The following is a 20,771-nucleotide window of genomic DNA, read 5'->3' on the forward strand; positions in this document are numbered from 1 at the left end:
GAAAACAACTAAGCTATCTTCATTTTATTACTATTTTCTAATGTTCATTTTTTTTTTGAGAGAGAGAGGGACAAAGCCTGAGCAGGGGAGGAGCAGAGAGAGAGGGAGACACAGAATCCCAAGCAGGCTCCAGGGTCTGAGCTGTCAGCACAGAGCCTGACGTGAGGCTCGAACTCACGGACCATGAGATCATGACCTGAACCGAAGTCAAGACAAGACGGTTAACCGACTGAGCCACCCAGGCGCCCCAAGCTGTCTTCATTTTAGAGGAAAAAAGAAAAAAAAGTTCTATAGACTCTGAAGGCAGTTCCAAATACGAGCCTATCAAATACTCTTGGGAGACTTATTTTGCGGAACAAAATTCCAGAAGAATGCTAAACCCACGCTATCAGAAAAAATGGCTTTCCTCGCTACCCTATCTTCAGTTAGCCAGGTACCTGCCCATGGCAGGTGTTAACACACACACACACACACACACACACACACACACACACACACACACCCTATCTGAATGAATACACGGTTTATTTAGATGCTGAATTTCTAGACATGTGATTTTTAAAATCATTGTTTTAGGATCTTTCCCTTAGCTAACTGAAATTATTTCCTAATGTTTTATCTAAAATCAGTGCATTTAGGAGAAAAGTTTAAAATCAGTAGTGGGTTTCCAAGTACTAACTTTTATAATACGGGCGTTTTTTTTTTAAAAAGATCAATAGAAAAGAGGCAAAATGGGGTATGAAATGAACTAGTGGCCGAGCAGCTGGCTGCAGAAGACGGGGAGGAGCTGATATAGAGCACAAGAAACCAAAGCTGCTCTGTCGCTCATGGTCTCCAACACAACTCAGTTCTAACTACAAACTGAGACGTGCGAGTCTCCTCTTCCTTCCCGGCACAGTGCCTGTCACCTTGACGGTGGTGGACGAGGGACACTGGCTGACTGGGTGAGGGGCCAAACAAAAGCGAGTGAGAGGGGAAAAAAGAAGCCGGCCTCTGCCTCAAATTCCCGAGTGCAGCACCTGCTCCGTGACTCGCAAACCAGAGGGCAAGGCACGGATTGTTCACCTCTTGCCCCGGAACAGAGGTCAGAATGATTCCTGTGCTTCGTTACGTGTGACTTGTAGTGCAGCTAGTAGTCCGATATTAACTAATTTTTAATCAGCAACCAAAGACAAGTGTCCTGAGTTCGAAGGAATGAAAAATTTAGTGTATATTTACTTCTGTGGGTCTTATTAGGCCAAGGCAAAACAAAATGAAAAAACCGAAACAAACACAAAGAAAACTCCACTTCTTAGATTTTTAGAAATACGGCAAATCATCTACACAACTAGGGTAACCATATATTTGCTGTCCAAACCGGGATACTCTTGTAGTAATCGTTCTAGGAAAAACTAATCCCGTCAAGACAACAGACACGATGAGGACTGTCCTGGGTAAATGAATATCTGATGTTCACATGACATCCTTTCTTCAATGTTTATATTCTTTTGAGTTTTCTATTAACTACATAACATTCATCAGTAATTTAATACTGAACACTGAATAACAACACAGTCTCGTTCTCCTGAGAAGACGTTTTCTAAGTGGTGAGACAGACCCCCTCACTGTCCTCCCCACACGTAAGGTTTTGTAGCGTAAACTAATGTGTTGAATGGATCTGAGAAGTCTGTTGTAATTTCTTTGACAAAAAAAAGCACAACAGTGATTTAAATTAGTTAAGATCCACTTCCTAATTTTACTTTCCAAAATAGTAACATGAGAAGTTTATACTGTATCTTGCTCATAAAACAAACTTCCAAAATGATAAGCCCCAATTATGAGGCTAGGTCACGACGTATTTTTAAAATCTTTGTATTAACCAGGAGATTCTCACAAATACATCGCCACAAAATATTTTAGAAAAGCCATATAATAGTCAAAATAAGAAAGTCTAATCTGTGGGCGGGTCCGGAACGTCCCCGGAAGGAGGGGCATGTACCGCGCGGCGCGCGTCACGGGCACAGGGTGGGTGCCCGGGCGGGAGCGGGAGCGGGAGCGGGGGCGGCGCGGGTTCAGTTCCGGAACAGCAGCATCCGCTCGGAGCACGTCTGCCCCACCAGCCTCGCGTACTGCAGCACAGCGGCCTCCTCGCCCGGGTCTTTCTGCTGTTTCTTGTAAACGCCGTAAGGCATTATGGCTTTCTTGTGGAACACCTGCAAACGGTCAGGGTCTTTACTGCGACCTTCGTCCACTGCAATAAGAAAGAAAATATTCATTAAGAAAGGCACATGTCCAGCTACTTCCCATTTCTGAATTTAAAAATGTTTAATTTCTGGGGCGCCTCGGAGGCTCGGTCGGTTAAGCGTCCGACTTCAGCTCAGGTCATGATCTCGCAGTTCGTGGGTTCGAGCCCCGCCTCGGGCTCTGTGCTGGCAGCTCAGAGCCTGGAGCTTGCTTCGGATTCTGCATCTCCCTCTCTCTCTCTGCCCCTACCCTGCTCACGCTCTCTCTCTCTCTCCAAATATTAAAAACAAATGTTTAATTTGAGTAATAATTATGTGTTAAGATGTTCTCCTCGAGCCGTGTATGTTTAAACGAGGGCATGCGGCATGAACATTAAGATGAACCTGAGTATGTTAATAAATAAATGCCCTGACAAAAGGTGATAAATTCCCTCCCCTAAGAGAGCTGGAACATCCGGAAGAGAACTGCATGCAATTAAACAACCGGCCTTGCACACATTCCTTTCTCCTAACGGGAAAGTTTACAACTCTCTAGCATCTTTCCTGGGTCTGAACTGAACGGACCTTGCCTCTCCCCAAGCCAACGTACTGAGGTTCTCATCACTGCAACAAAGCTTTCTGCAACCCAGAGGCTTGGCTGACTCGAGCCGAGCAGGTCAGCGCACTGGGCAGGCAGGGTCCGGGGGCAGCGGGCAGATTCTTCCGGCTTTCGTGGAGGATGCGGCAGGGATGGCCAGTTGGCTGCTGCTCTCGCTTCTCCTCTTTTCTCACAGAAACAAATCCCTGGTTTCTGCAGGACACAATGGTCGCCTGGAGGAAAGCCTGATTCCCAGCTGCTCCTGCTGTCGGGTGTGGCCTCGTGACCAAGCTCTGGCCAACAGGACACGAGCAGGAGTGTCTTGTGGCAATTTCTAGGAATCCTTTAAAAGAACAGCTGGTCTTGGGCCCTCTCCCCCTTTTATTTTTCAACCCTTCCTTCACTGTGCTGCCTGCTTCATGAACGTCATGGCAGGGCTGCCCACCTGTCTCCTCCTGAGCCCGAGACTATGAGATTTCTCTCAGGTCAACAAAAACTAACGCAAGAAGGAATTCTGGTACCAGAGGACTCCGTGGGCTAAAGCTACCAGGGCAGCCCTGGACTGCCGATGTGAAGAATTTCATAGAAAAAAAGAAACTCCCTTGTTTCAGCCAATTTACTCTAGGTCTCAAATAATGGCAGCTGCTCCTAATTCCAGTGGATAGAGGGACCACCCCGACGGTATGTACTTCAATGTATAATGTCTTTTATCAGGGAGTTGGCCAGGCCACTTCCAAAAACCATCCTCCAGCTGCGGTTCTCAATCCTGAGTACATACTGGGTCTCTGACTGCCTGTACATCTCAGCGATAGTTAATATCGGGCTGAATGATAAAGCACCAGAGAAATCTTGTGAAAGTGGTTTTACGAGTAGAAAGTTGAAGAGGACATTTATGATATAATACTCCCTGCATATCCCCCTCTCCCTTGAGCACTAGGCCTATAACCACCAACTCCTCTTGCCCACAGGTCCTGTCCCTATGCTATAATAAAAGCACATTTTGGCACTGAAAACGTCTCAAAAATTCTTTCTTGACCGTTCATTCGTGGCCCTACATAATGTCTATATTTATAAAATGATGTGTAACCATTTAAACATTTACCCTAAAATATTTTAGGACAAACACACTTTTAACATTCAAACTAATGGAACATTCTAGCAAATAAAAATGTAAAATCTGATATGCCATCATCTTATTTTATTTAGAACGAATGCCACTCTTTTATTCTTTGCTAATATGACACATAAAAATAGAAAATTAGGAAAATCCCCACCATGCAGAATTTATATTAACTATTTTTTAATGTTTATTTTTTTATTAAAAATTTTTTTAATGTTTATTTTTTTGAAGAGATGGAGAGACAGAGCGTGAGTGGGGAAGGGGCATAGAGAGAGAGGGAGATACAGAATCCGAAGCAGACTTCAGGCTCTGAGCGGTCAGCACAGAGCCCGACGTGGGGCTTGAACCCACGTATCACAAGATCATGACCTGAGCCGAAGTCAGACACTCAACCAGCTGAGTCGTTGGCTCAGTAAACGGAATGCAGAGCCACAAGGCATCGGTAAGAGAAACAAAGGGAAAGATATTTTTATAAATTTTTAAAAACCTGATATTTCAGTAACTTGAACTAACTCAATGAATTCTCTGGGAATTAGTCATCAAAATTACCAAATATTCAATAAGCACATTAGTTTTTAAATTAATCTTTTTTTAATCATAAAAGTTATGCAAATTGCACTACTAGGTATTTACCCAGAGAATACAAAAATACAGATTCAAAGGGGGTACATGCACCCCGATGTTAACAGCAGTATTATCTACAGTAGCCAAATTATGGAAAGAGCCCAAATGTCCATCCACTGATAAAGGAATTGTGTATGTGTATATATGTCTATATATTAGAATATTACTCAGCTATCAAAAAGAATGACTTCTTGCCATTTGCCACAACATGGATAGAGCTAAAGTGTATTATGCTAAGTGAAATAAGTCAGAGAAAGACAAATACCGTATGATTTCAACTCACATGTGGAATTTAAGAAATAAAACAGATGAACACAGGAGAAGGGAAAAAGAAAAAGAGGGAGGCAAACCATAAAAGACTCTTAACAATAGAGAACCGAGGGTTGCTGGAGGCAAGGTGGGTGGGGGGATGGGCATTAAGGAGGGTACTTGTGATGAGTACTGGGTGTTATATGTAACTGATGAATCACTAAATTCTACTCCTGAAACTAATTATTACAGTATATGTTAACTAGAATTTAAGCAAAAACTTAAAAAAAAGTAACGCTTGTAAAAACTCAAATAATCCAGAAATCAAAAAATTGAACGATGTCAGCACATGGAACCCTTTCTCCCCCACTCCTCTTTTCCTCAGCAAACTTCCACCCACGTTATCAGTGTTCAACAATTTCAGAGGCTACATTTAAATATTAGGAGTTTCGGATCACATTCTATCCATACCTTAAATTAAGGCCAGATAATCAAATCAATCACCCTTTCAGTGGATGTACTGTATTAAACTTCAGAAACCGCCGATTATCCCTATAGCGAAAATACGATGCACTTTTCTCGGCTTAACGATCTGCAGTGTTACTGTCACTAGTTGCATCTGCAATGAAGGTTAATTCTGATTCGCGGCACATTTTATATTATTAGTATTAAAACCAATTTAAAACCTAAACAAGAAATATTCTGCCAGATTCTTCCGTCCAAGTACTAACCAGGCCCGACCCTGCTTAGCTTCCGAGATCAGACGAGATTGGGCGCGTTCAGGGTGGTATGGCCGTAGACACTGCCAGATTCTTAACACACCAAAAATGTTGATTTACAGAAGTAAAAACAACAACAACAACAACAACAACAACAAAAGCATTCCCGCACCCTCACAAAACGCTTTGGGATCATCCTGGATCGCTTGCCTGGAACTGTCATCGGTGCTGGTAGACAAAACCCCACACAGCTAAATCCACGTGGCACAACAGGCCTCTTCTTGAGGGGACTCGAAATTGACTAGAAAAATAAGCCACTCTGAGATTAAAGACCATCTGCCATCTCATCCAAGGGACACTGCCTACTGACAAGTCTTAGAAAGGTGTGCCAACAAGGACCTCTTGCACCCTTTCTTTCTCTAACGTATCACAGTTTTGTAAGATAAAAACCAAAGGCAATCCCGCAAACTCTGAGTTGAGCATCTGATCACTGGCAATACAAATATGCTGCTAAATCTATGATGTTTTAATCTTCAAGGGAAACTCGTCACGATGGGCAACGACTGCTTGATTTTCCCCAGCTTTTTATTCGCAAGAGATGAACTGCACATCACAGGCGCTTTCCGACGAAAAGAATCTAGAGCTCACGGCTTTACTTCTTCTTATGGGGATTTACCTCATTCATTATTCTCCTAACGTCTAGGCTTCCCAGAAAATGATGAAATGGTCTATTTTCTTACCTTCATTATTTATTGGTAGAGCATTGTTTCATAAACATGAAAACAAGTTACATGCTTGACAGTTTCTCAGGACGATGGCCGTGCAGACCATCGTGTGGCAACGCGAATGAAGCTGAAGTTGAGTGAAACTGTGATGCAACAGAAAGAATGTGGAATTGTGAAGAAGGCATGAAAGAACCCAACTCTGAAACCAAACTCAACTATGGAAAGTTCACTATCAAGTGTGATTTAGAGTATCTTCATGTGACAAGAGGTATTAACAAACGTTTCGATCACTATGGGGAAGGGGGAGAATCCGTGAAAGGCAGATTTCAGCGCGGGCAGCAAAGGGCCGGGCAAGGGAATGCGTGGCACGTGTGACAGAAACGAACTCCACTCGGCAGCTACTTGGTCAAGTTCACTTGGTGGGAGGCTCAAAAAATTGCTCTGGGAATCCAAAAGCAGTCGGGGAGAATTACACATTTTCATAATCTATAAGGAATAATGATGCTAGTCATTTCTCTTGGAATATTCTTTTGGACAAAATGAAAACAAATCTAAACTTAGCTTATGTAAAATACCATGGAATAGTAGCTTTATTGACATATAATTCTCCTACAATTCATCCATTTAAAGCGTATGATTCAATGGTCTTTAGTGTATTCACAGACTTGTACAGCCATCAAAACAAGCAATTTTAGAGCATTTTCAGCATCCCAGAAACTAACCCTACACCTACTAACAGTCGCTCCCCACCCCTCCTCAACTTCCCTAGCCCCAGGCCATACCAGTCTATTTTCAGTCTCCACATGCAATCTTTTGTGACTTACTTCTTTCACTTGGCACAGTTCGCCCACGCTGCAGCATATAATTGCACTTCGTTCCTTTTTATTGCCAAATAATATGCCATTGTATGGACACACTGCTTTTTACTTATCCAGTTGATGGGCACGTGGGTTACTTATACTTTTAAACTATTATGACTAATGTTATGAACATTCAGGTCAAAGTTTTTGTGTGCTTTCACTTCTCTTAGATATATACCAAGGACTGAAACTGCTGGGTCATAGGAAGACTCTACATTGAACCTACTGAAGAAAGGCTAGACTGTTGTCCAAAGTGGCTGCACCATTTTATATTCTATCAGCAGTGTATAAAGGTTCCAATTTCTTCACATCCTCGTCAACACTGACATTACAGCCATCCCTAGGGTGAATGAAGTAATATCTTACCATGGTTTTGGTTTGCATTTCCCTGATGGCTAATGATGTTGAGTTTCTTTTTATGTGCTTGTTGGCCATTCACGGATCTTCTTTAGAGGAATGTACATTCATGTCATTTGCCCATTTTTAAACTGAGCTTTTTATGGAGTTCTAAGAGTTGTTTGTATATTCCGGATACTAGATCCTTACCAGATATATGATCTATGAAAACATCCTTCCATTCTATGGACTCTGTACTTTGTTGATGTGTCTCTTGAAGTATAAAGTTTTAAAATTTTGGTGAAGTCTAATTTATTCATTTTTTTCCTTTTGTTACTTGTGCTTTTGGGGTGATATTTAAGAAATCACTGCCTAATCCAAGGTTAGGAAAATTTACTCCTATTTTTTCTAAGAGTTTTATGGTTTAGTTCTTACATTTTGGTACAATCCATTTTGAGTTAATTTTTGCATATACTATGAAATAGGGAACAAGTTTCATTCTTTTGTATGTGGTTATCCAGTTCACCCAGGACCATTTGTTGAAAAGATTCTTTTTCTCTCACTGAAATGTCTTGGTATCATTTCTGGAAATCAGCTGATCATAAATATGAGAGCTAACTTCTGGACTCTCAATTCTAGTCCACAGATATATAGGTCTATGTGTCACAACCACACAATTTTAACCTTATTCTTCTTTTTCATGACTGTTTTGGGTTATTCTGGATTCCTTTAATTTTCACATGAATTTTGGAATCACCTGTCAATTTGTGCACAGAAGCCAGCTGTTATTTTTTAAATTTATTTACTTTTGGGAGAGTGCAAGCAGGGGAGGGGCAGAGGGGGACAGAGGATCCAAAGTGGGCTCTGGGCTGACAGGCTGACAGCAGCCAGCCCGATGTGGGGCTCGAACTCATGAACCGAAAGATTATGACCTGAGCCGAAGTCGGACACTCAACCAAGTGAGCCCTACCAGCTGTCACTTTAATTGGGATTGCATTTAGTCTGTAGATCAGTTTGAGGAGTACTGCCGTCTTCCCAATATTAAGTCGTCCAATCCATAAACATTGGATGTTTTTCCATTTACTTAGGTCTTTTGTAATTTCTTTCAATATTTTGTATTTTTCAGATTATAAGTTTTATACTTCTCTGTTAAATTTATTCCTAACAGTAATTCTATCTTTTTACCCCTTTTGAGGCGGGGGGGGGGGGGCGGGGGAAGGGGCAGAGAGAGAAGGAGACACAGAATCTGAAGCAGGATCCAAGTTCTGAGCTGTCAGCACAGAGCCTGACGTGGGGCTTGAACTCACAGACCATGAGATCATGGCCTGAGCTGAAGTCAGACACTTAACCAACTGAGCCACCCAGGTGCCCCAGAAAATCATCATTTGGCAACCATCTCAGTAATAAATGATTCAAGCAAGAATCATCATTAATGGATATAAAAACTGGTAGATAGAAGTTTGATAAAATAGGATATTTACAATGTCTCAAAGTATCTCCCTATAAAATATCAATTTCTTATTAACATATACAAAATGCTAATTTTACAATGGAGACACCTGACATTATTTTACCAAGTGATATAAATTCAAGTCCCCAGCAGTGAGATGGATTGACAGTGCGATTGACTCCTCGGATGATGCAGTGAGAACGCAGCATCAGTTCTAGGTTGTTCTTGCCAAAACTAAGTAACCTGCGTCCAATTACGAAGAAACGTAACAGAAATTGATGAACAGAAATTAAGGAACATTCCAGAAAGCAACTGGACTGTGTCTTCAAAAATGTCAAGGTAATGAAAGCCAGGGTGTACTAAGGAACTGTTCTAGATCAAAGGAGACTAAAGGGACATGACAATAAATGTAGCCCACAACACTGACTTTTACTCTGGTTTGGTCTGCCTGTGTGTACATGGATTTCTGTGTAATACATGGTCCTAACAGAACATTGCTACCGTGCTCGTCTGGATGGCTGCCTGTGTGGAAAAGTATCCTTGCTCTCAGGCAATATATACATTGAAATATTTAAGGATGACGGTGCAAGAGATCTTCAACTTATTCCCAAGTGGTTCAGAAAAAAATACAGAGTAGGGGAAAATGAGAAGGCAAATGTGGTAACACGTTCACAACTGGGGAATCTGAGTGAAGGGTGTGCAGTTCCTCGTATTAGTCTTAAAGTTTTTCTGTACATCTGAAATTATTTCAGAAAAAAAAATTAACATGTTAAACTATGTTCTTCAGCCTCTCATCATATTCTATGTGTATATTTTTAAACCCAAGCATTACATTTACACTTTTTAGTTGTTAAATTTTGTTCTGACATACTCTCATCACTACAACCTATGGAGGTATTTTCAGATTCTGTTTCTTCTGTCAGAGAGCAGAGTTATCAAGATGAAGAATAAAAATCTTAAGTAGAGTCCTGAGAAAAAGGAATTGTAAAAGGTAATACTGTATTTAATATAAGTCAATACATGGATATCTGACAATTTTTTTATCATCAAATATACTGAATTAGTTCCTTTTATGATCTAGGATGTTCAGTTGATTTAACAAATTAGTTTTCATTTTATTTTTTAAAGTTTATTTATTTTGAGAGAGAGAGAGAGAGCGCACAAGTGCACAAATAGGGGAGAGGCAGAGAGAGAGGGAGAAAGAGAATCCCAAGCAGGTTCCATGCTGACGCGTGGCTCCAAATCACCAACTATAAGATCATGACTTGAGCCAAAATCAAGAGCTAGCTGCTTACAGACTGAGCCACCCAGGCACCCCTAGTTTTTTTTTTTTAATCAACAGCTTTAAATTCCACATGTGACAGTTTGTTAAAGTTAATACAATAATAGGTAATCTCATCGGTAACCTCACTGATAGGTAACCCCATTGGGTCACAAACAAAGCCATTAAAAATGAAAGTTAGCCATAAAATAACTTCCAGTGACTGAACTTGACATTGAGTTAACTTTGCTTCTTTCCAAGGGAACCGAACTAGACACGTCCAAAAATACCTTCAAAGAGCAAAAACCTTTAAGAATTTCCAGGGGCATAAAATTAAATTCAAAATTACAAAATTACAAAATTTTTACCTATGGGCAAATACAAATTCATTTTTCTTTGCCAAAGGCCTCATTCCAGGAATCTGTCCTCTTCCCCATTCTTGGCCTCAACCCAATCTGCAAACAATCTCTGTAAGTTACAGTATCTCCTTCTACTAAGTTCCTTTTTACTAACTTTCATAAAAGCTTAAGACTGCCACCTGGCAGAAACAAACAAAACTCTCTGACCCCTGCTCACCCTCCAGTTAATCTTATTCTACTTTCCTCTCCTTCGTTAAAGGGTATTTAATGTCCATTTCCTCGTGTCCCACCCACTGCACAATCTGTCTCGCTGTGTGTCTCAGCCCTGTCCAGTCTACTCTATTCACTAAGGGCAAAGGTCTCACTGTTCGTGAATACGGCGAACACAGTTCCGTCCTCGTCTCCCTCAGCAAAGCGTAAAACTCAGAAGACCACCTCCCTCCTCCCTGAAATCCACTCCAGCCTTTCTGACGCCACGCACCCTGCTTCTTCTCTTTCCACCAGGGCAATCCTTTGCCTGATCGTTCCATGTTAGGAGTTACACAGTATTCCGTTCAAGGTCATCCTCTCTTTTTGCTCTACACTTTCTCCCTAGGAAACCTTAACCATGTTCATGGATTCAATTTCCATCACTTAAATCTGACCTCCCAATCCTCAGGTTCCACCCTAAATCTTTCTTTTGAGCCCTAGAAGACTCAATAATACTAAGTGGAGCAGATCTGGGAGGCTATAGTCTACAACTTGTCTTCTGCTGGGCAAATTCACATGTCCTTGGTCAGAGCAATTCTTATTTTAGGGATGTGTCCTGCAGAAATATTAATATGTGTGCAAAAAGATGTATATTTAAAAGTATGTTGTAGCGTTATTTGTAATAGCAAAACATTTACAACTTAAATGTCCGTCAGTGGGTAATTATTATCAATAACGTGTATCATTGTCTGCAGCCATTAAAAAAGAACAGGTAAACACATGTATACCATATGGCCCCATAATTATGCTTCTCGGTATTTCCCCAAATGAGCTGAAAATTTTTTAAGTTTTTTTTTTTTAATGTTTATTTATTTTTGAGAGAGAGAAAGAGAGAGAGCGAGTGCACACAAGCAGGGGAGGGGCAGAGAGAGAGAAGAGACAGACTCTGAAGCAGGCTCCGGGCTCCGAGCTGTCAGCACAGAGCCTGATGTGGGGCTCAAACCCAGAAACTGTGAGATCATGACCTAAGCCGAAGTCAGATGCTCAACAGACTGAGCCACCTAGGGGCCCCTAAGGTTTTTTTTTTAAGATTTATTTTTTAAATAAGCTCTACACCCAATGTGGGGCTCAAACTTTTGACCCCAGATCAAGAGTCACATGTTCTACTTACTGAGCCAGTCAGGTGCCCCAAGGAACGGAAAACTATGTCCACACAAGAACCTACAAACAAATGTTTAGAGCAGCTTTATTCATAAGTGCCAAGATACAGAAGCAACCAAAATGTGCTGCAACGAGTGAATGAATGAAAACACTGTGTGATACATTCATACAATGGACTATCATTCAGTGATGAAAAGACAGCAATTTTCAAGCCATGAAAAAACACGGAGGAACTTCAAATGCATATTACTAAGTGAAAGAAGCCGATCTGACGAGGCTACGTACCGTATGATTCCAACTAAGTGACACTGTGGAAAAGGCAAAACTATAGAGACAGTAAAAAAATCAGTGGTGGCCAAGGGTTGGTGGCTTTGAAGCGGGGATGAACAGGTGGAACACAGAGGGTATTTAGGGCAACGAAACTATTCTGCAGGCTCCTGTTATGGGGGATACATATCATTACACATTGTACAGCATACAATGTACACCACGAAGAGCGGATCCCATTGTCAACCATGGACTTCAGTCAATAATAATGGATCGATATTGGCTTATCAACTGTATCGAATATATCTCACTAATGCAAGATGTTAATAATAAGGGAAATGGGAGGTGGGCGTTGGAGGACAGATGGAAACTCTCTGTACTTTCTGCTCAGTTTTTATGTAGACTTAAAACTGATCAAAAAAAAGTCTAGTAAAAAAAACAACTACAAATGAGAAAAATGTAAGATATTGACAACAGGGGAAAGTGGGTGCGGGGGGTACAGGAGAATGCTCTACACTATCTTTGCCATTTTTCTGTAAAGTTTAAACTCTTCTAAAAAAGTTTACTTTTAAAAGGAATGAGGAAGTTCGTGATACAACATTTTCACGATAACCTAATTTTAATGTAAAAAAACCAAGCCACAGGATATTTTAGAAGGATTTAATTTACACATAAATTCTAGGTTTAAATAAATGATGTGATTAAAAATTAAAATCAGAAAATATACGCACAGGAAAAAACCCAAACTTCCTACCGAACTTCAATAGTGCTTTTACCTCTGCAGAGCCTGGGGGGTGTGGATATGCACGTGCACTGGGATATGTTGTGGGATTTTAACTTTCCACACCATATTTTTAATAATAACAATCATATAATCAATCATGTTTCTAGTAAAGAAAATTTTCAACACAAAGAAGCCACCTAGGGCTAAAGTGCTGGTGAATAAATAAATATGAAGCGTCCAGCACAAGATCGATGCTAAAAGCAGCAACAGAGCTACAATTACTGTTGCTAGAATTCCCACTTCGGTCACTTCGCCCTTATTTAAAGAGAGTGCTCACATCTGTGCGGCTTTTAGCAGGTGAAGCTGTGAGTCAGAGCTGGGTAAGGAGAACGCCTGCCTGCCGTGTTCTCGGGTACAGGGGGGGAGCTTCTGAGTCAGCTGACTGGGACTGCACACAGCACACGGACCTGCCTCAATGCGAAGTCACCCCTGAAGGCTCATCTAAACTTCTGGACAAATGAATCGTCCAGCAGGCAGAAGAAAGCTCTGCCAGTCGCCCAAAGAAAACACATATTACAAATAGTAAGCTAAATTCTAGCACGCTGGTTCTCAACTTTGGCTGCATACTAGATTCATGGGGGACGTTTTAGGAAATTCTGACGCTCAGGATCTCTATGGACCATTGGAGTCCCTGGGAGTGGGGCCTACAGGCAACGGCACAGAAACACCCCATTATGTAGTCAGACATGTAGGAGATCTTAAAACCATACCGGCGCATGAATCTAAGGGTGCGTTAACAATTTCTTGCAATTGCCTTTAAAAACAGTGCTCTAAGACAGGGAAATTACCAAAACAAACAAAAAGCAAACCCATGACAAAAACCAAAAACCAAGGCTACAGCAGGGAATTTCTCCACTGCCACATTCATGTGGCCATTTTTCATTTCTGCTCCCATTAAAGCTTCAGAATGAAGAGAGTGACCCTCAGGTGTGCCTTAGCTACAGTGCAAATAAGAACGTACAAAATAACCTCAGTTGTCCTTTCACATCTTCTATAATAATGCTGTGACCCACCGTTTTTGTGTTAGAAATCAGCAGATTTCCATTTAATTTTATTCATAATTTGATAAAGTGACTCTGTGGAGACTAAAAAAAAAAAAAACCCAATATATTAACATAGATGAGAGAAGAGACAGAGATGATTATTGATAGTTCCTTAAAAGTCAATTTAAGACCATCACAACATTAGGAGTAAGGGTCACAGTGGTGTCATCTATTGTAAGTGCCTTTTTATTGTCACAGCTTTATGATTTTGAAATCTGGTTTTCTTTTGGATTTTTAAACCTGAAACTAGGTGTTGTAATCTCTCTGAAAGTTAATCAAGTAAGTAGTATTAGCAATACAAATAAGCCTTTTTACAAAACTTGGATCAGATTTTATCATGTTTGATTTTTGCTAAATTTTCTCAATTACTCATTTGCTGCATATTAACTACCAGTAGCATGCATTAATGGTCTTCATAGCACAGCTGTAAATGCACAGCTGAAACAGGAATACTAGTTTACACGTTCCTAACCAGTTAAAAAAAAAAATACTTCTTAGGACTTTTTTTGAGAGAGAAGGAAGAGAACACGCATGAGTAGGGGAGAGGAGTAGAGGGAGAGAGAATCTTAAGCAGGCTCCACCCCCAGCACAGAGCCCCACGTGGGGCTTGATCTCACTACCATGAGATCATGACCTGAGTTGAAGTCAAGAGTCGGATGCTAAAGGTTAAAAAAAAAAATTAAAAAAAAAAGGGGGGGGCGCGCCTGGGTGGCTCAGTTGGTTAAGTGTCCGACTTCGGCTCAGGTCATGATCTCACGGTTCATGAGTTTGAGCCCCGTGTCGGGCTCTGTGCTCACAGCACGGAGCCTGGAGCCTGCTTCAGATTCTGTGACTCCCTCTCTCTCTGCCCCTCCCCTACTCATGCTCTGTCTCTCTCAAAAAATAAACATTAATTTTTTTTAAAGAGTTGGATGCTTAACCAGCTGAGCCACCCAGGCACCCTGGCATTTTATTATTATTTTTTTCTAATTAAGACAAGAGAAGACAGGGGTTTTCACTTCCAGCAAGATGAGGCACACCTACTTTTCTCCACTGCCCCACTGAGGATGACAGAGAACCCTGGACATTATACATAAAACATAAGAAGACACTGGAACAGGAGGGAAGGCGCAGCCTGCTAGGGACTCGGAGGCCTGAGGAATGATAAGGCGGTGAGCGTCCTGGGCTCTTTCTGCCTCATGTATTCCAGAGGGGATCCTGGAAAAGCTGGTGACCCTGAAAAGCCAATATACAGAGACAAAAAAAAATGTAGCAAGAAAAAAAGCTTTCTGAGAATAATCTCCAAAAACATACTGCCCCAACTCACCCAATATGAAATAATATAAATAGCCCTATAACTAACTAGTAAAGAGATTGGATTTGTAATTAATTTCCAAAAAAGTAATCTCTAGGCCCCAATGGGCTCCCTGGAGAATTCTACCAAACATTTAAATAAGAATTAACACACCAATTCTACACAATCTCTTTCAGAAAATAAAAGCAGGAACCTAAATTAGACAAAGCACAACTAAAGACAATCGCAAACCAGTACTCCTTATGAATATGGATGCAAAAATCCTTTATGAGATGTTAGCAAAAAAGAATTCAGCAGTTGCATTTATCCCAGGTATGCAAGGCTGATGCAGTATTTGAAAGCTAAACAATATAATCTACCATATTAACAGTTTAGAGAAAACAATCACAGTCACATCAAATGAGGCAGAAAATACACCTGACGGATTCAACAACCAACCATGCATGTTAAAAAGTCTCAGAAAACTAGGATTGAAGGGGGATTTCCTCAACTCGATAAAGAATGGATGCTTTCCCCCTAAGGTCAGAAACAAGGCAAGGATGTCTGCTCTATTTTTATTCAAGGAAGTGCTGGAAGTTGCCACTGCAATAAGGTAAAAATAAAGGAACAAACATGCACCCAGATGGGAAAAGAAGAAACAAAATTGTCCCTATTTGCATGTAACATAGCTGTCTATGCACAAAACCTCAAAGATGCTGTAAAACAAATCCTCCTAGAAATCCAAGTGAGCCCAGCAAAGTCACGGGATAAACATCAACATACACCAATCAAATGAACTACAAATCACATACCTGCTATGGTTATTAATATCTGGGATATAAAGAACTCCTAACACTCAACAACAAAAAACCCCAAATAAGTTGATTCAAAAACAGGCAAAAGACACGAACAGACATTTCTCCAAAGAAGACATACAGGTGGCCAAAGAGCACATGGAAAGATGTTCAACATCAGTCACCATTAGAGAAATGCAAATAGAAACCACAATAAAATAACGCTGCCCACCCAGATGGCTATTGTCAAAAAAACAGAAACCAGCAAGCGTTGGAGAGGATGTGGAAAAACTGGGACACCTGCACGCGGCTGGTGGGAATGTGAAATGGTGTGGCCACGGGGAAAAACAGTATGGTGGTTCCTCAAAAAAATAAAATTAGAATTACCATATAATCCAGCAATTCCATTTCTGGACATATATCCAAAAAACAGAAAGCAGGGTTTCAAAGAGATATTTGGAGACCCGTGTTCAGAGCAGCATTATTTGCAACAGCCAAAAGGTGGAAACAACCCAAGTGTCCACAAATGGATGAATGGATAAATAAAATATGGTGTATACATACAATGGGATATCATTCAACCTTAAAGAGAAATGAAATGCTAACATCTGCTATGACATGAGTGAACCCTGAAGGCACTGTGCTAAGTGAAATATGCCAGTCACAGAAGGACAAATAATGTACGATATCACTCCTATGAAAAACTTAATAATCAAGTTCATAGAGACAGCAATTAGAATTATGGTTGCCCAGAGCTGGGGGAGAAAGGAACAGAAGTTAGTGTTTAATGGGTACAGAGTTTCAATATGGGACGATGAATTCTGGAGAGGGATGGTGGTGATATTGTACAATGTGAATGTACTTAATGCCACTGAACTACACACTTAAAAATGGTTAAAATGGTGAATCTTATGTTGTGTATATTTTGCCACGATCGAAACAAATATTTTAAAAGGCCCACTGTATTTCAATAAACATGTAGAAATTATTAAATATAATAAACCACGCCATTTATAATTACTTGGAAAAAGAAATACCTGTAAACCTACAAGAACATGTATGGGACTTGCATGCTGAAACCCACACAATGCTGCTGGAAGAAATCAAAGATCTAAATGAATGGACAGATGTTCCATTTTATGGACTGAAAAACTTGTGATAAAAATATTAATTCTCTCCCAGCTGATCTATAGATGTAACACAGTTCCTAACAAAATCCTTGCAAGTATTTTTATGGCTATAGGCAAGATTATTCTCGAATGTATGCAGAAAGACTAGGAGAGCTGAAACAATTCTGAAAAAGAATAAAGTTGAAAAAGAATCATTCGACTGAATTTTAAGACTTGTGACACAGCTACAGTAATCAAGACTGTAGGGGCGCCTGGGTGGCTCAGCTGGTTGAGCGTCTGACTTCGACTCAGGTCATGATCTCATGGTTGGTGGGTTCAAGCTCCATATTGGGCTTTGCACGGAGAGCATGGAGCCTGCTGCGGATTCTCCGTCTCCCGCCCTCTGCCCCATGTGTGGGGCAGAACTCATGTGCGTTCTTGCTCTCTCACAAAAATAAACATTAAAAAAAAAAAAGACTGTGTAATATTTACACATTACACAGGTAGACATACGGATCTGTGGGACACAACAGAGTATCCAGAAACAGCCCCACACAAGTATGGCCAACTGATTTTTGACAAAGACGCAAAAGCAATTCAGTGGAGGAAGAGCCTTCCCAACAAACAGTTTTGGAGCAACTCGATATGCACAGCCAAAAAACTAAATCTTGATCTAAACTGCACATCTCAAAAAAAATTAACTCGGAATGAATCACAGACTTAAACGTTACCTGTAAAAGTATAAAACTAACAGGAGAAAAGTATTTGACACCTAGGGCTTACTGAAGAGTTCTTAGACATGAAACCAAAAGCATGATTCATAAAGGAGAAAAATGATAAGTTGGACGGTATTAAAATTAAAAACTTTTGCTCTATGAAAATCTGTTAAAAGGATAAAAAGACAAGCTACTAAAGACTGATATTTAAAGTATATAAAGAAGGGCACCTGGGTGGCTCAGTGGATTAAGCAACTGACTCTTGGTTTCTGCTCAGGTCATGATCTCATGGTTTGTGAGTTCGAGCCCACACAGTGGCCTCAGCTGCTGCCAGCGAAGAACCTGCTTGGGATTCTCTCTCTCTTCCTCCCTCTCTGCCCCTCCCCTGCTCATGCACGCACTCTTTCTCTCACTGTCTCTCTCAAAATAAGTAAATAAACCTTAAAAGAGTATATAAAGAGGGGCTGGCTGGCTCAGTCGGAAGAGTGTGCAACTCTCAATCTTAAGAGTCGTGGGTTCGAGCCCCATGTTCGGTGTAGAGATTACTTAAACTTTAAAAAAAATAAAGAACTCTTATAACCCAACAATATAAAAACAAACAATCCCTTTAGAAAAATGCACAAAAGACACGAGGATACATTTCACCGAAGGGAAAATACGGATGGCAAATAAGCACATGAAAAGATGTCCATCAGCCATTAGGGAAACGCAAATTAAGACCATAGTGAGATACTGCTATCCACCTGTTAGAACAGCTAAAACAAAAACATAGAAACAAAACCAGTGCTGGCAAGAACGTGAAGGAACGGTGTCTTTCATACACGGTGGTGGTAATATAAAACGGCACAACAACTCTGGAAACCAACTTGGCAGCTTCTTAAGAAACTAAACCTACTTTTACCATACAACTTGGCAATGACACTCTTGGTCATTCATCCCAGAGAAGTGAAAATTAAGTTCACACAAAAACCTGTATAACAAATGTTTATGCAGGGTTTTTCTGGTGATAGTCATAAACTGGAAAAGCACAGAAATCCTTCAACAGGTAAATAATTAAACAAGCTGGGGCACAACGATCATCCACACCATGGACCACTACACAGCAGTAAGTAGGAATGGATTAATAGATTAAGAAAGACAGAGAGAAAGACACACACACACATACTCTACCCACCACTCTCCCCCGCACATACAGAGGAGAAGAGAGGGAAATTACAAAGGAAATACAGTACAATATCTAAGACATTCCCACTGGGCCATGTCTTTGTACTTTAGCATGAAGATCCTTAATAACCTCTGAGATTAGTAGTCAAGGGTAGTATTTCAGGATTTTATTGATTTTCATAAGCTAAAACAAAACTATAGCGTCTTAAGTGCAAATTTGAAATATTTTCAGGATTTATTATATATCGTGTTCTTTAAAACAATCTGCTTTTGAACCTTAAGATCAATTACTTCTCTGTGGCTTAAAGTTCAAACAATGCTATGAACCGTATATACTCTGATCAATAAAGCCAAAATTCAATAAGTCTGATCTGACTTAATAAAGCAATAATTCATTGTGCTTAATTTTTAATAATTTGTTATTCAAGATGAGTGGAGGATTTATAAGCTATTTCCTTAACTGAAAAAAAAAATCGTATCGGACCTTTCATTATCCACTGCAATTAAGAGCAATCTCAAAATGAGACTCTACACATTCACTGTTTTAAAGTATCTTGATAGAATGAACAAACGTCTCAAGCGTCTTAAACATAAAAAACTCCAGTCTTAAAGCAAACTAGGATATCTGTAAGGATGGCACCCACCTTGTTGAAGCTTGCAAAAATTCTGAAATAAAGAAACATTCAATACCCACAAATGAAACTAAGGCTATCAGGGGAAGAAAAAAAAATGCAACCAAAAGAAAACATCAAAGCGGGTCCCTCAAAAATCTTTCACAAAAAGCTGAGTGAGATAAGTGATGGAAAGTCAGACACAGCCATCTCTCTCTGCTGTAAATAGTGATTTTCTGAATATCAAAATGAAGACAGTCTGTGGGGGTTAGGTTACGAACCATGCTTAATGCAAACACAGGTGCTGGCTCCCTGGGAAGAAAGCTTAGAAGCAGCTCCTCCCCCAGCCCCAGGTTCAGCAGCCAGGACCATCCAGCTATCCTATAATCCTAAGGCTTTTTCATACTCAAAAACGTACCTTAGATTTTATTTTTAATCCCAAACAATGGTGGGAATGCAAAGGCCAATGAACAGAGTTAATGGCTATCATCAAAGTTGCCAAGATCTTTTAGGCAAAGTAGAGAAAATGTAGCTCTTACTTTGCTTAGAAAAATGCAGTTTCAAATCTCAGCAATTTTGTCCCTGTAAGGCATCTTATGTCCACTTAGTTTTTCCTTCTATTAAGACCATTTAAAAATGGTGCTACCCCTGGCAACCAGCTTTGTTCAGGTAAACCTGACAAATAAAAATTAGAATTGCATACACTTAAGGTGTACGGCATGCTATTTTGATATATGTACACACTGTGAAATGATTACCACGATCAACCTAATTAACACATCCATCAAAAATGTTCAAAAAAATTGTTTTAATGTTTGTTTATTTTTGAGAGAGAGACAGAGAGAGCGCGCAAGCAGGAGACAGGCAGAGAGGGAGAGAAAGACACAGAATCCAAAGCAGACTCCGGGCTCTGAGATGTCACAAAGAGCCCGACGTGGGGCTTGAACCCACCAACTATGACATCATGACCTGAGCCGAAGTCGGACACTTAACCGACTGAGCCGCCCAGATGCCCCTCGATAGTGCTTTTTAATGAAGAAAAAAACCTATTACAGGAACAATATTTTGATTGCTCTCTGTCATCTTATATGTGGATGGTCTTCCCATCCTAACAGTAAACTCCCTGAGGATGGGAAGCAAATCTTGTACTTCTTTGTA

General features: G+C 40.4%; 1 protein-coding gene across 7 annotated transcripts in view; it reads right to left on the reverse strand.

The window, feature by feature from the left end:
- Positions 1-222: 222 nt before the first annotated feature.
- Positions 223-20,771, reverse strand: part of ATE1 (arginyltransferase 1) — a 155,276-nt gene continuing 134,727 nt past the window's right edge. For 6 of the 7 annotated variants that reach the window (XM_047073548.1, XM_047073545.1, XM_047073547.1 and 3 more), the window contains one exon: positions 223-2,230. In XM_047073548.1, coding sequence (XP_046929504.1) covers positions 2,052-2,230 — 179 coding nt within the window. In that variant the 3' untranslated portion in view covers positions 223-2,051. The remainder of the gene's footprint in view (positions 2,231-20,771) is intronic. The other variant, XM_047073549.1, reaches the window with a different exon arrangement.

The sequence above is a fragment of the Lynx rufus genome, unplaced genomic scaffold (assembly GCF_022079265.1).
Source record: "Lynx rufus isolate CCGP_SWC_20201006 ecotype Redwood Valley unplaced genomic scaffold, mLynRuf1.p SCAF_11, whole genome shotgun sequence".
Classification (NCBI taxonomy): Eukaryota; Metazoa; Chordata; class Mammalia; order Carnivora; family Felidae; genus Lynx; species Lynx rufus.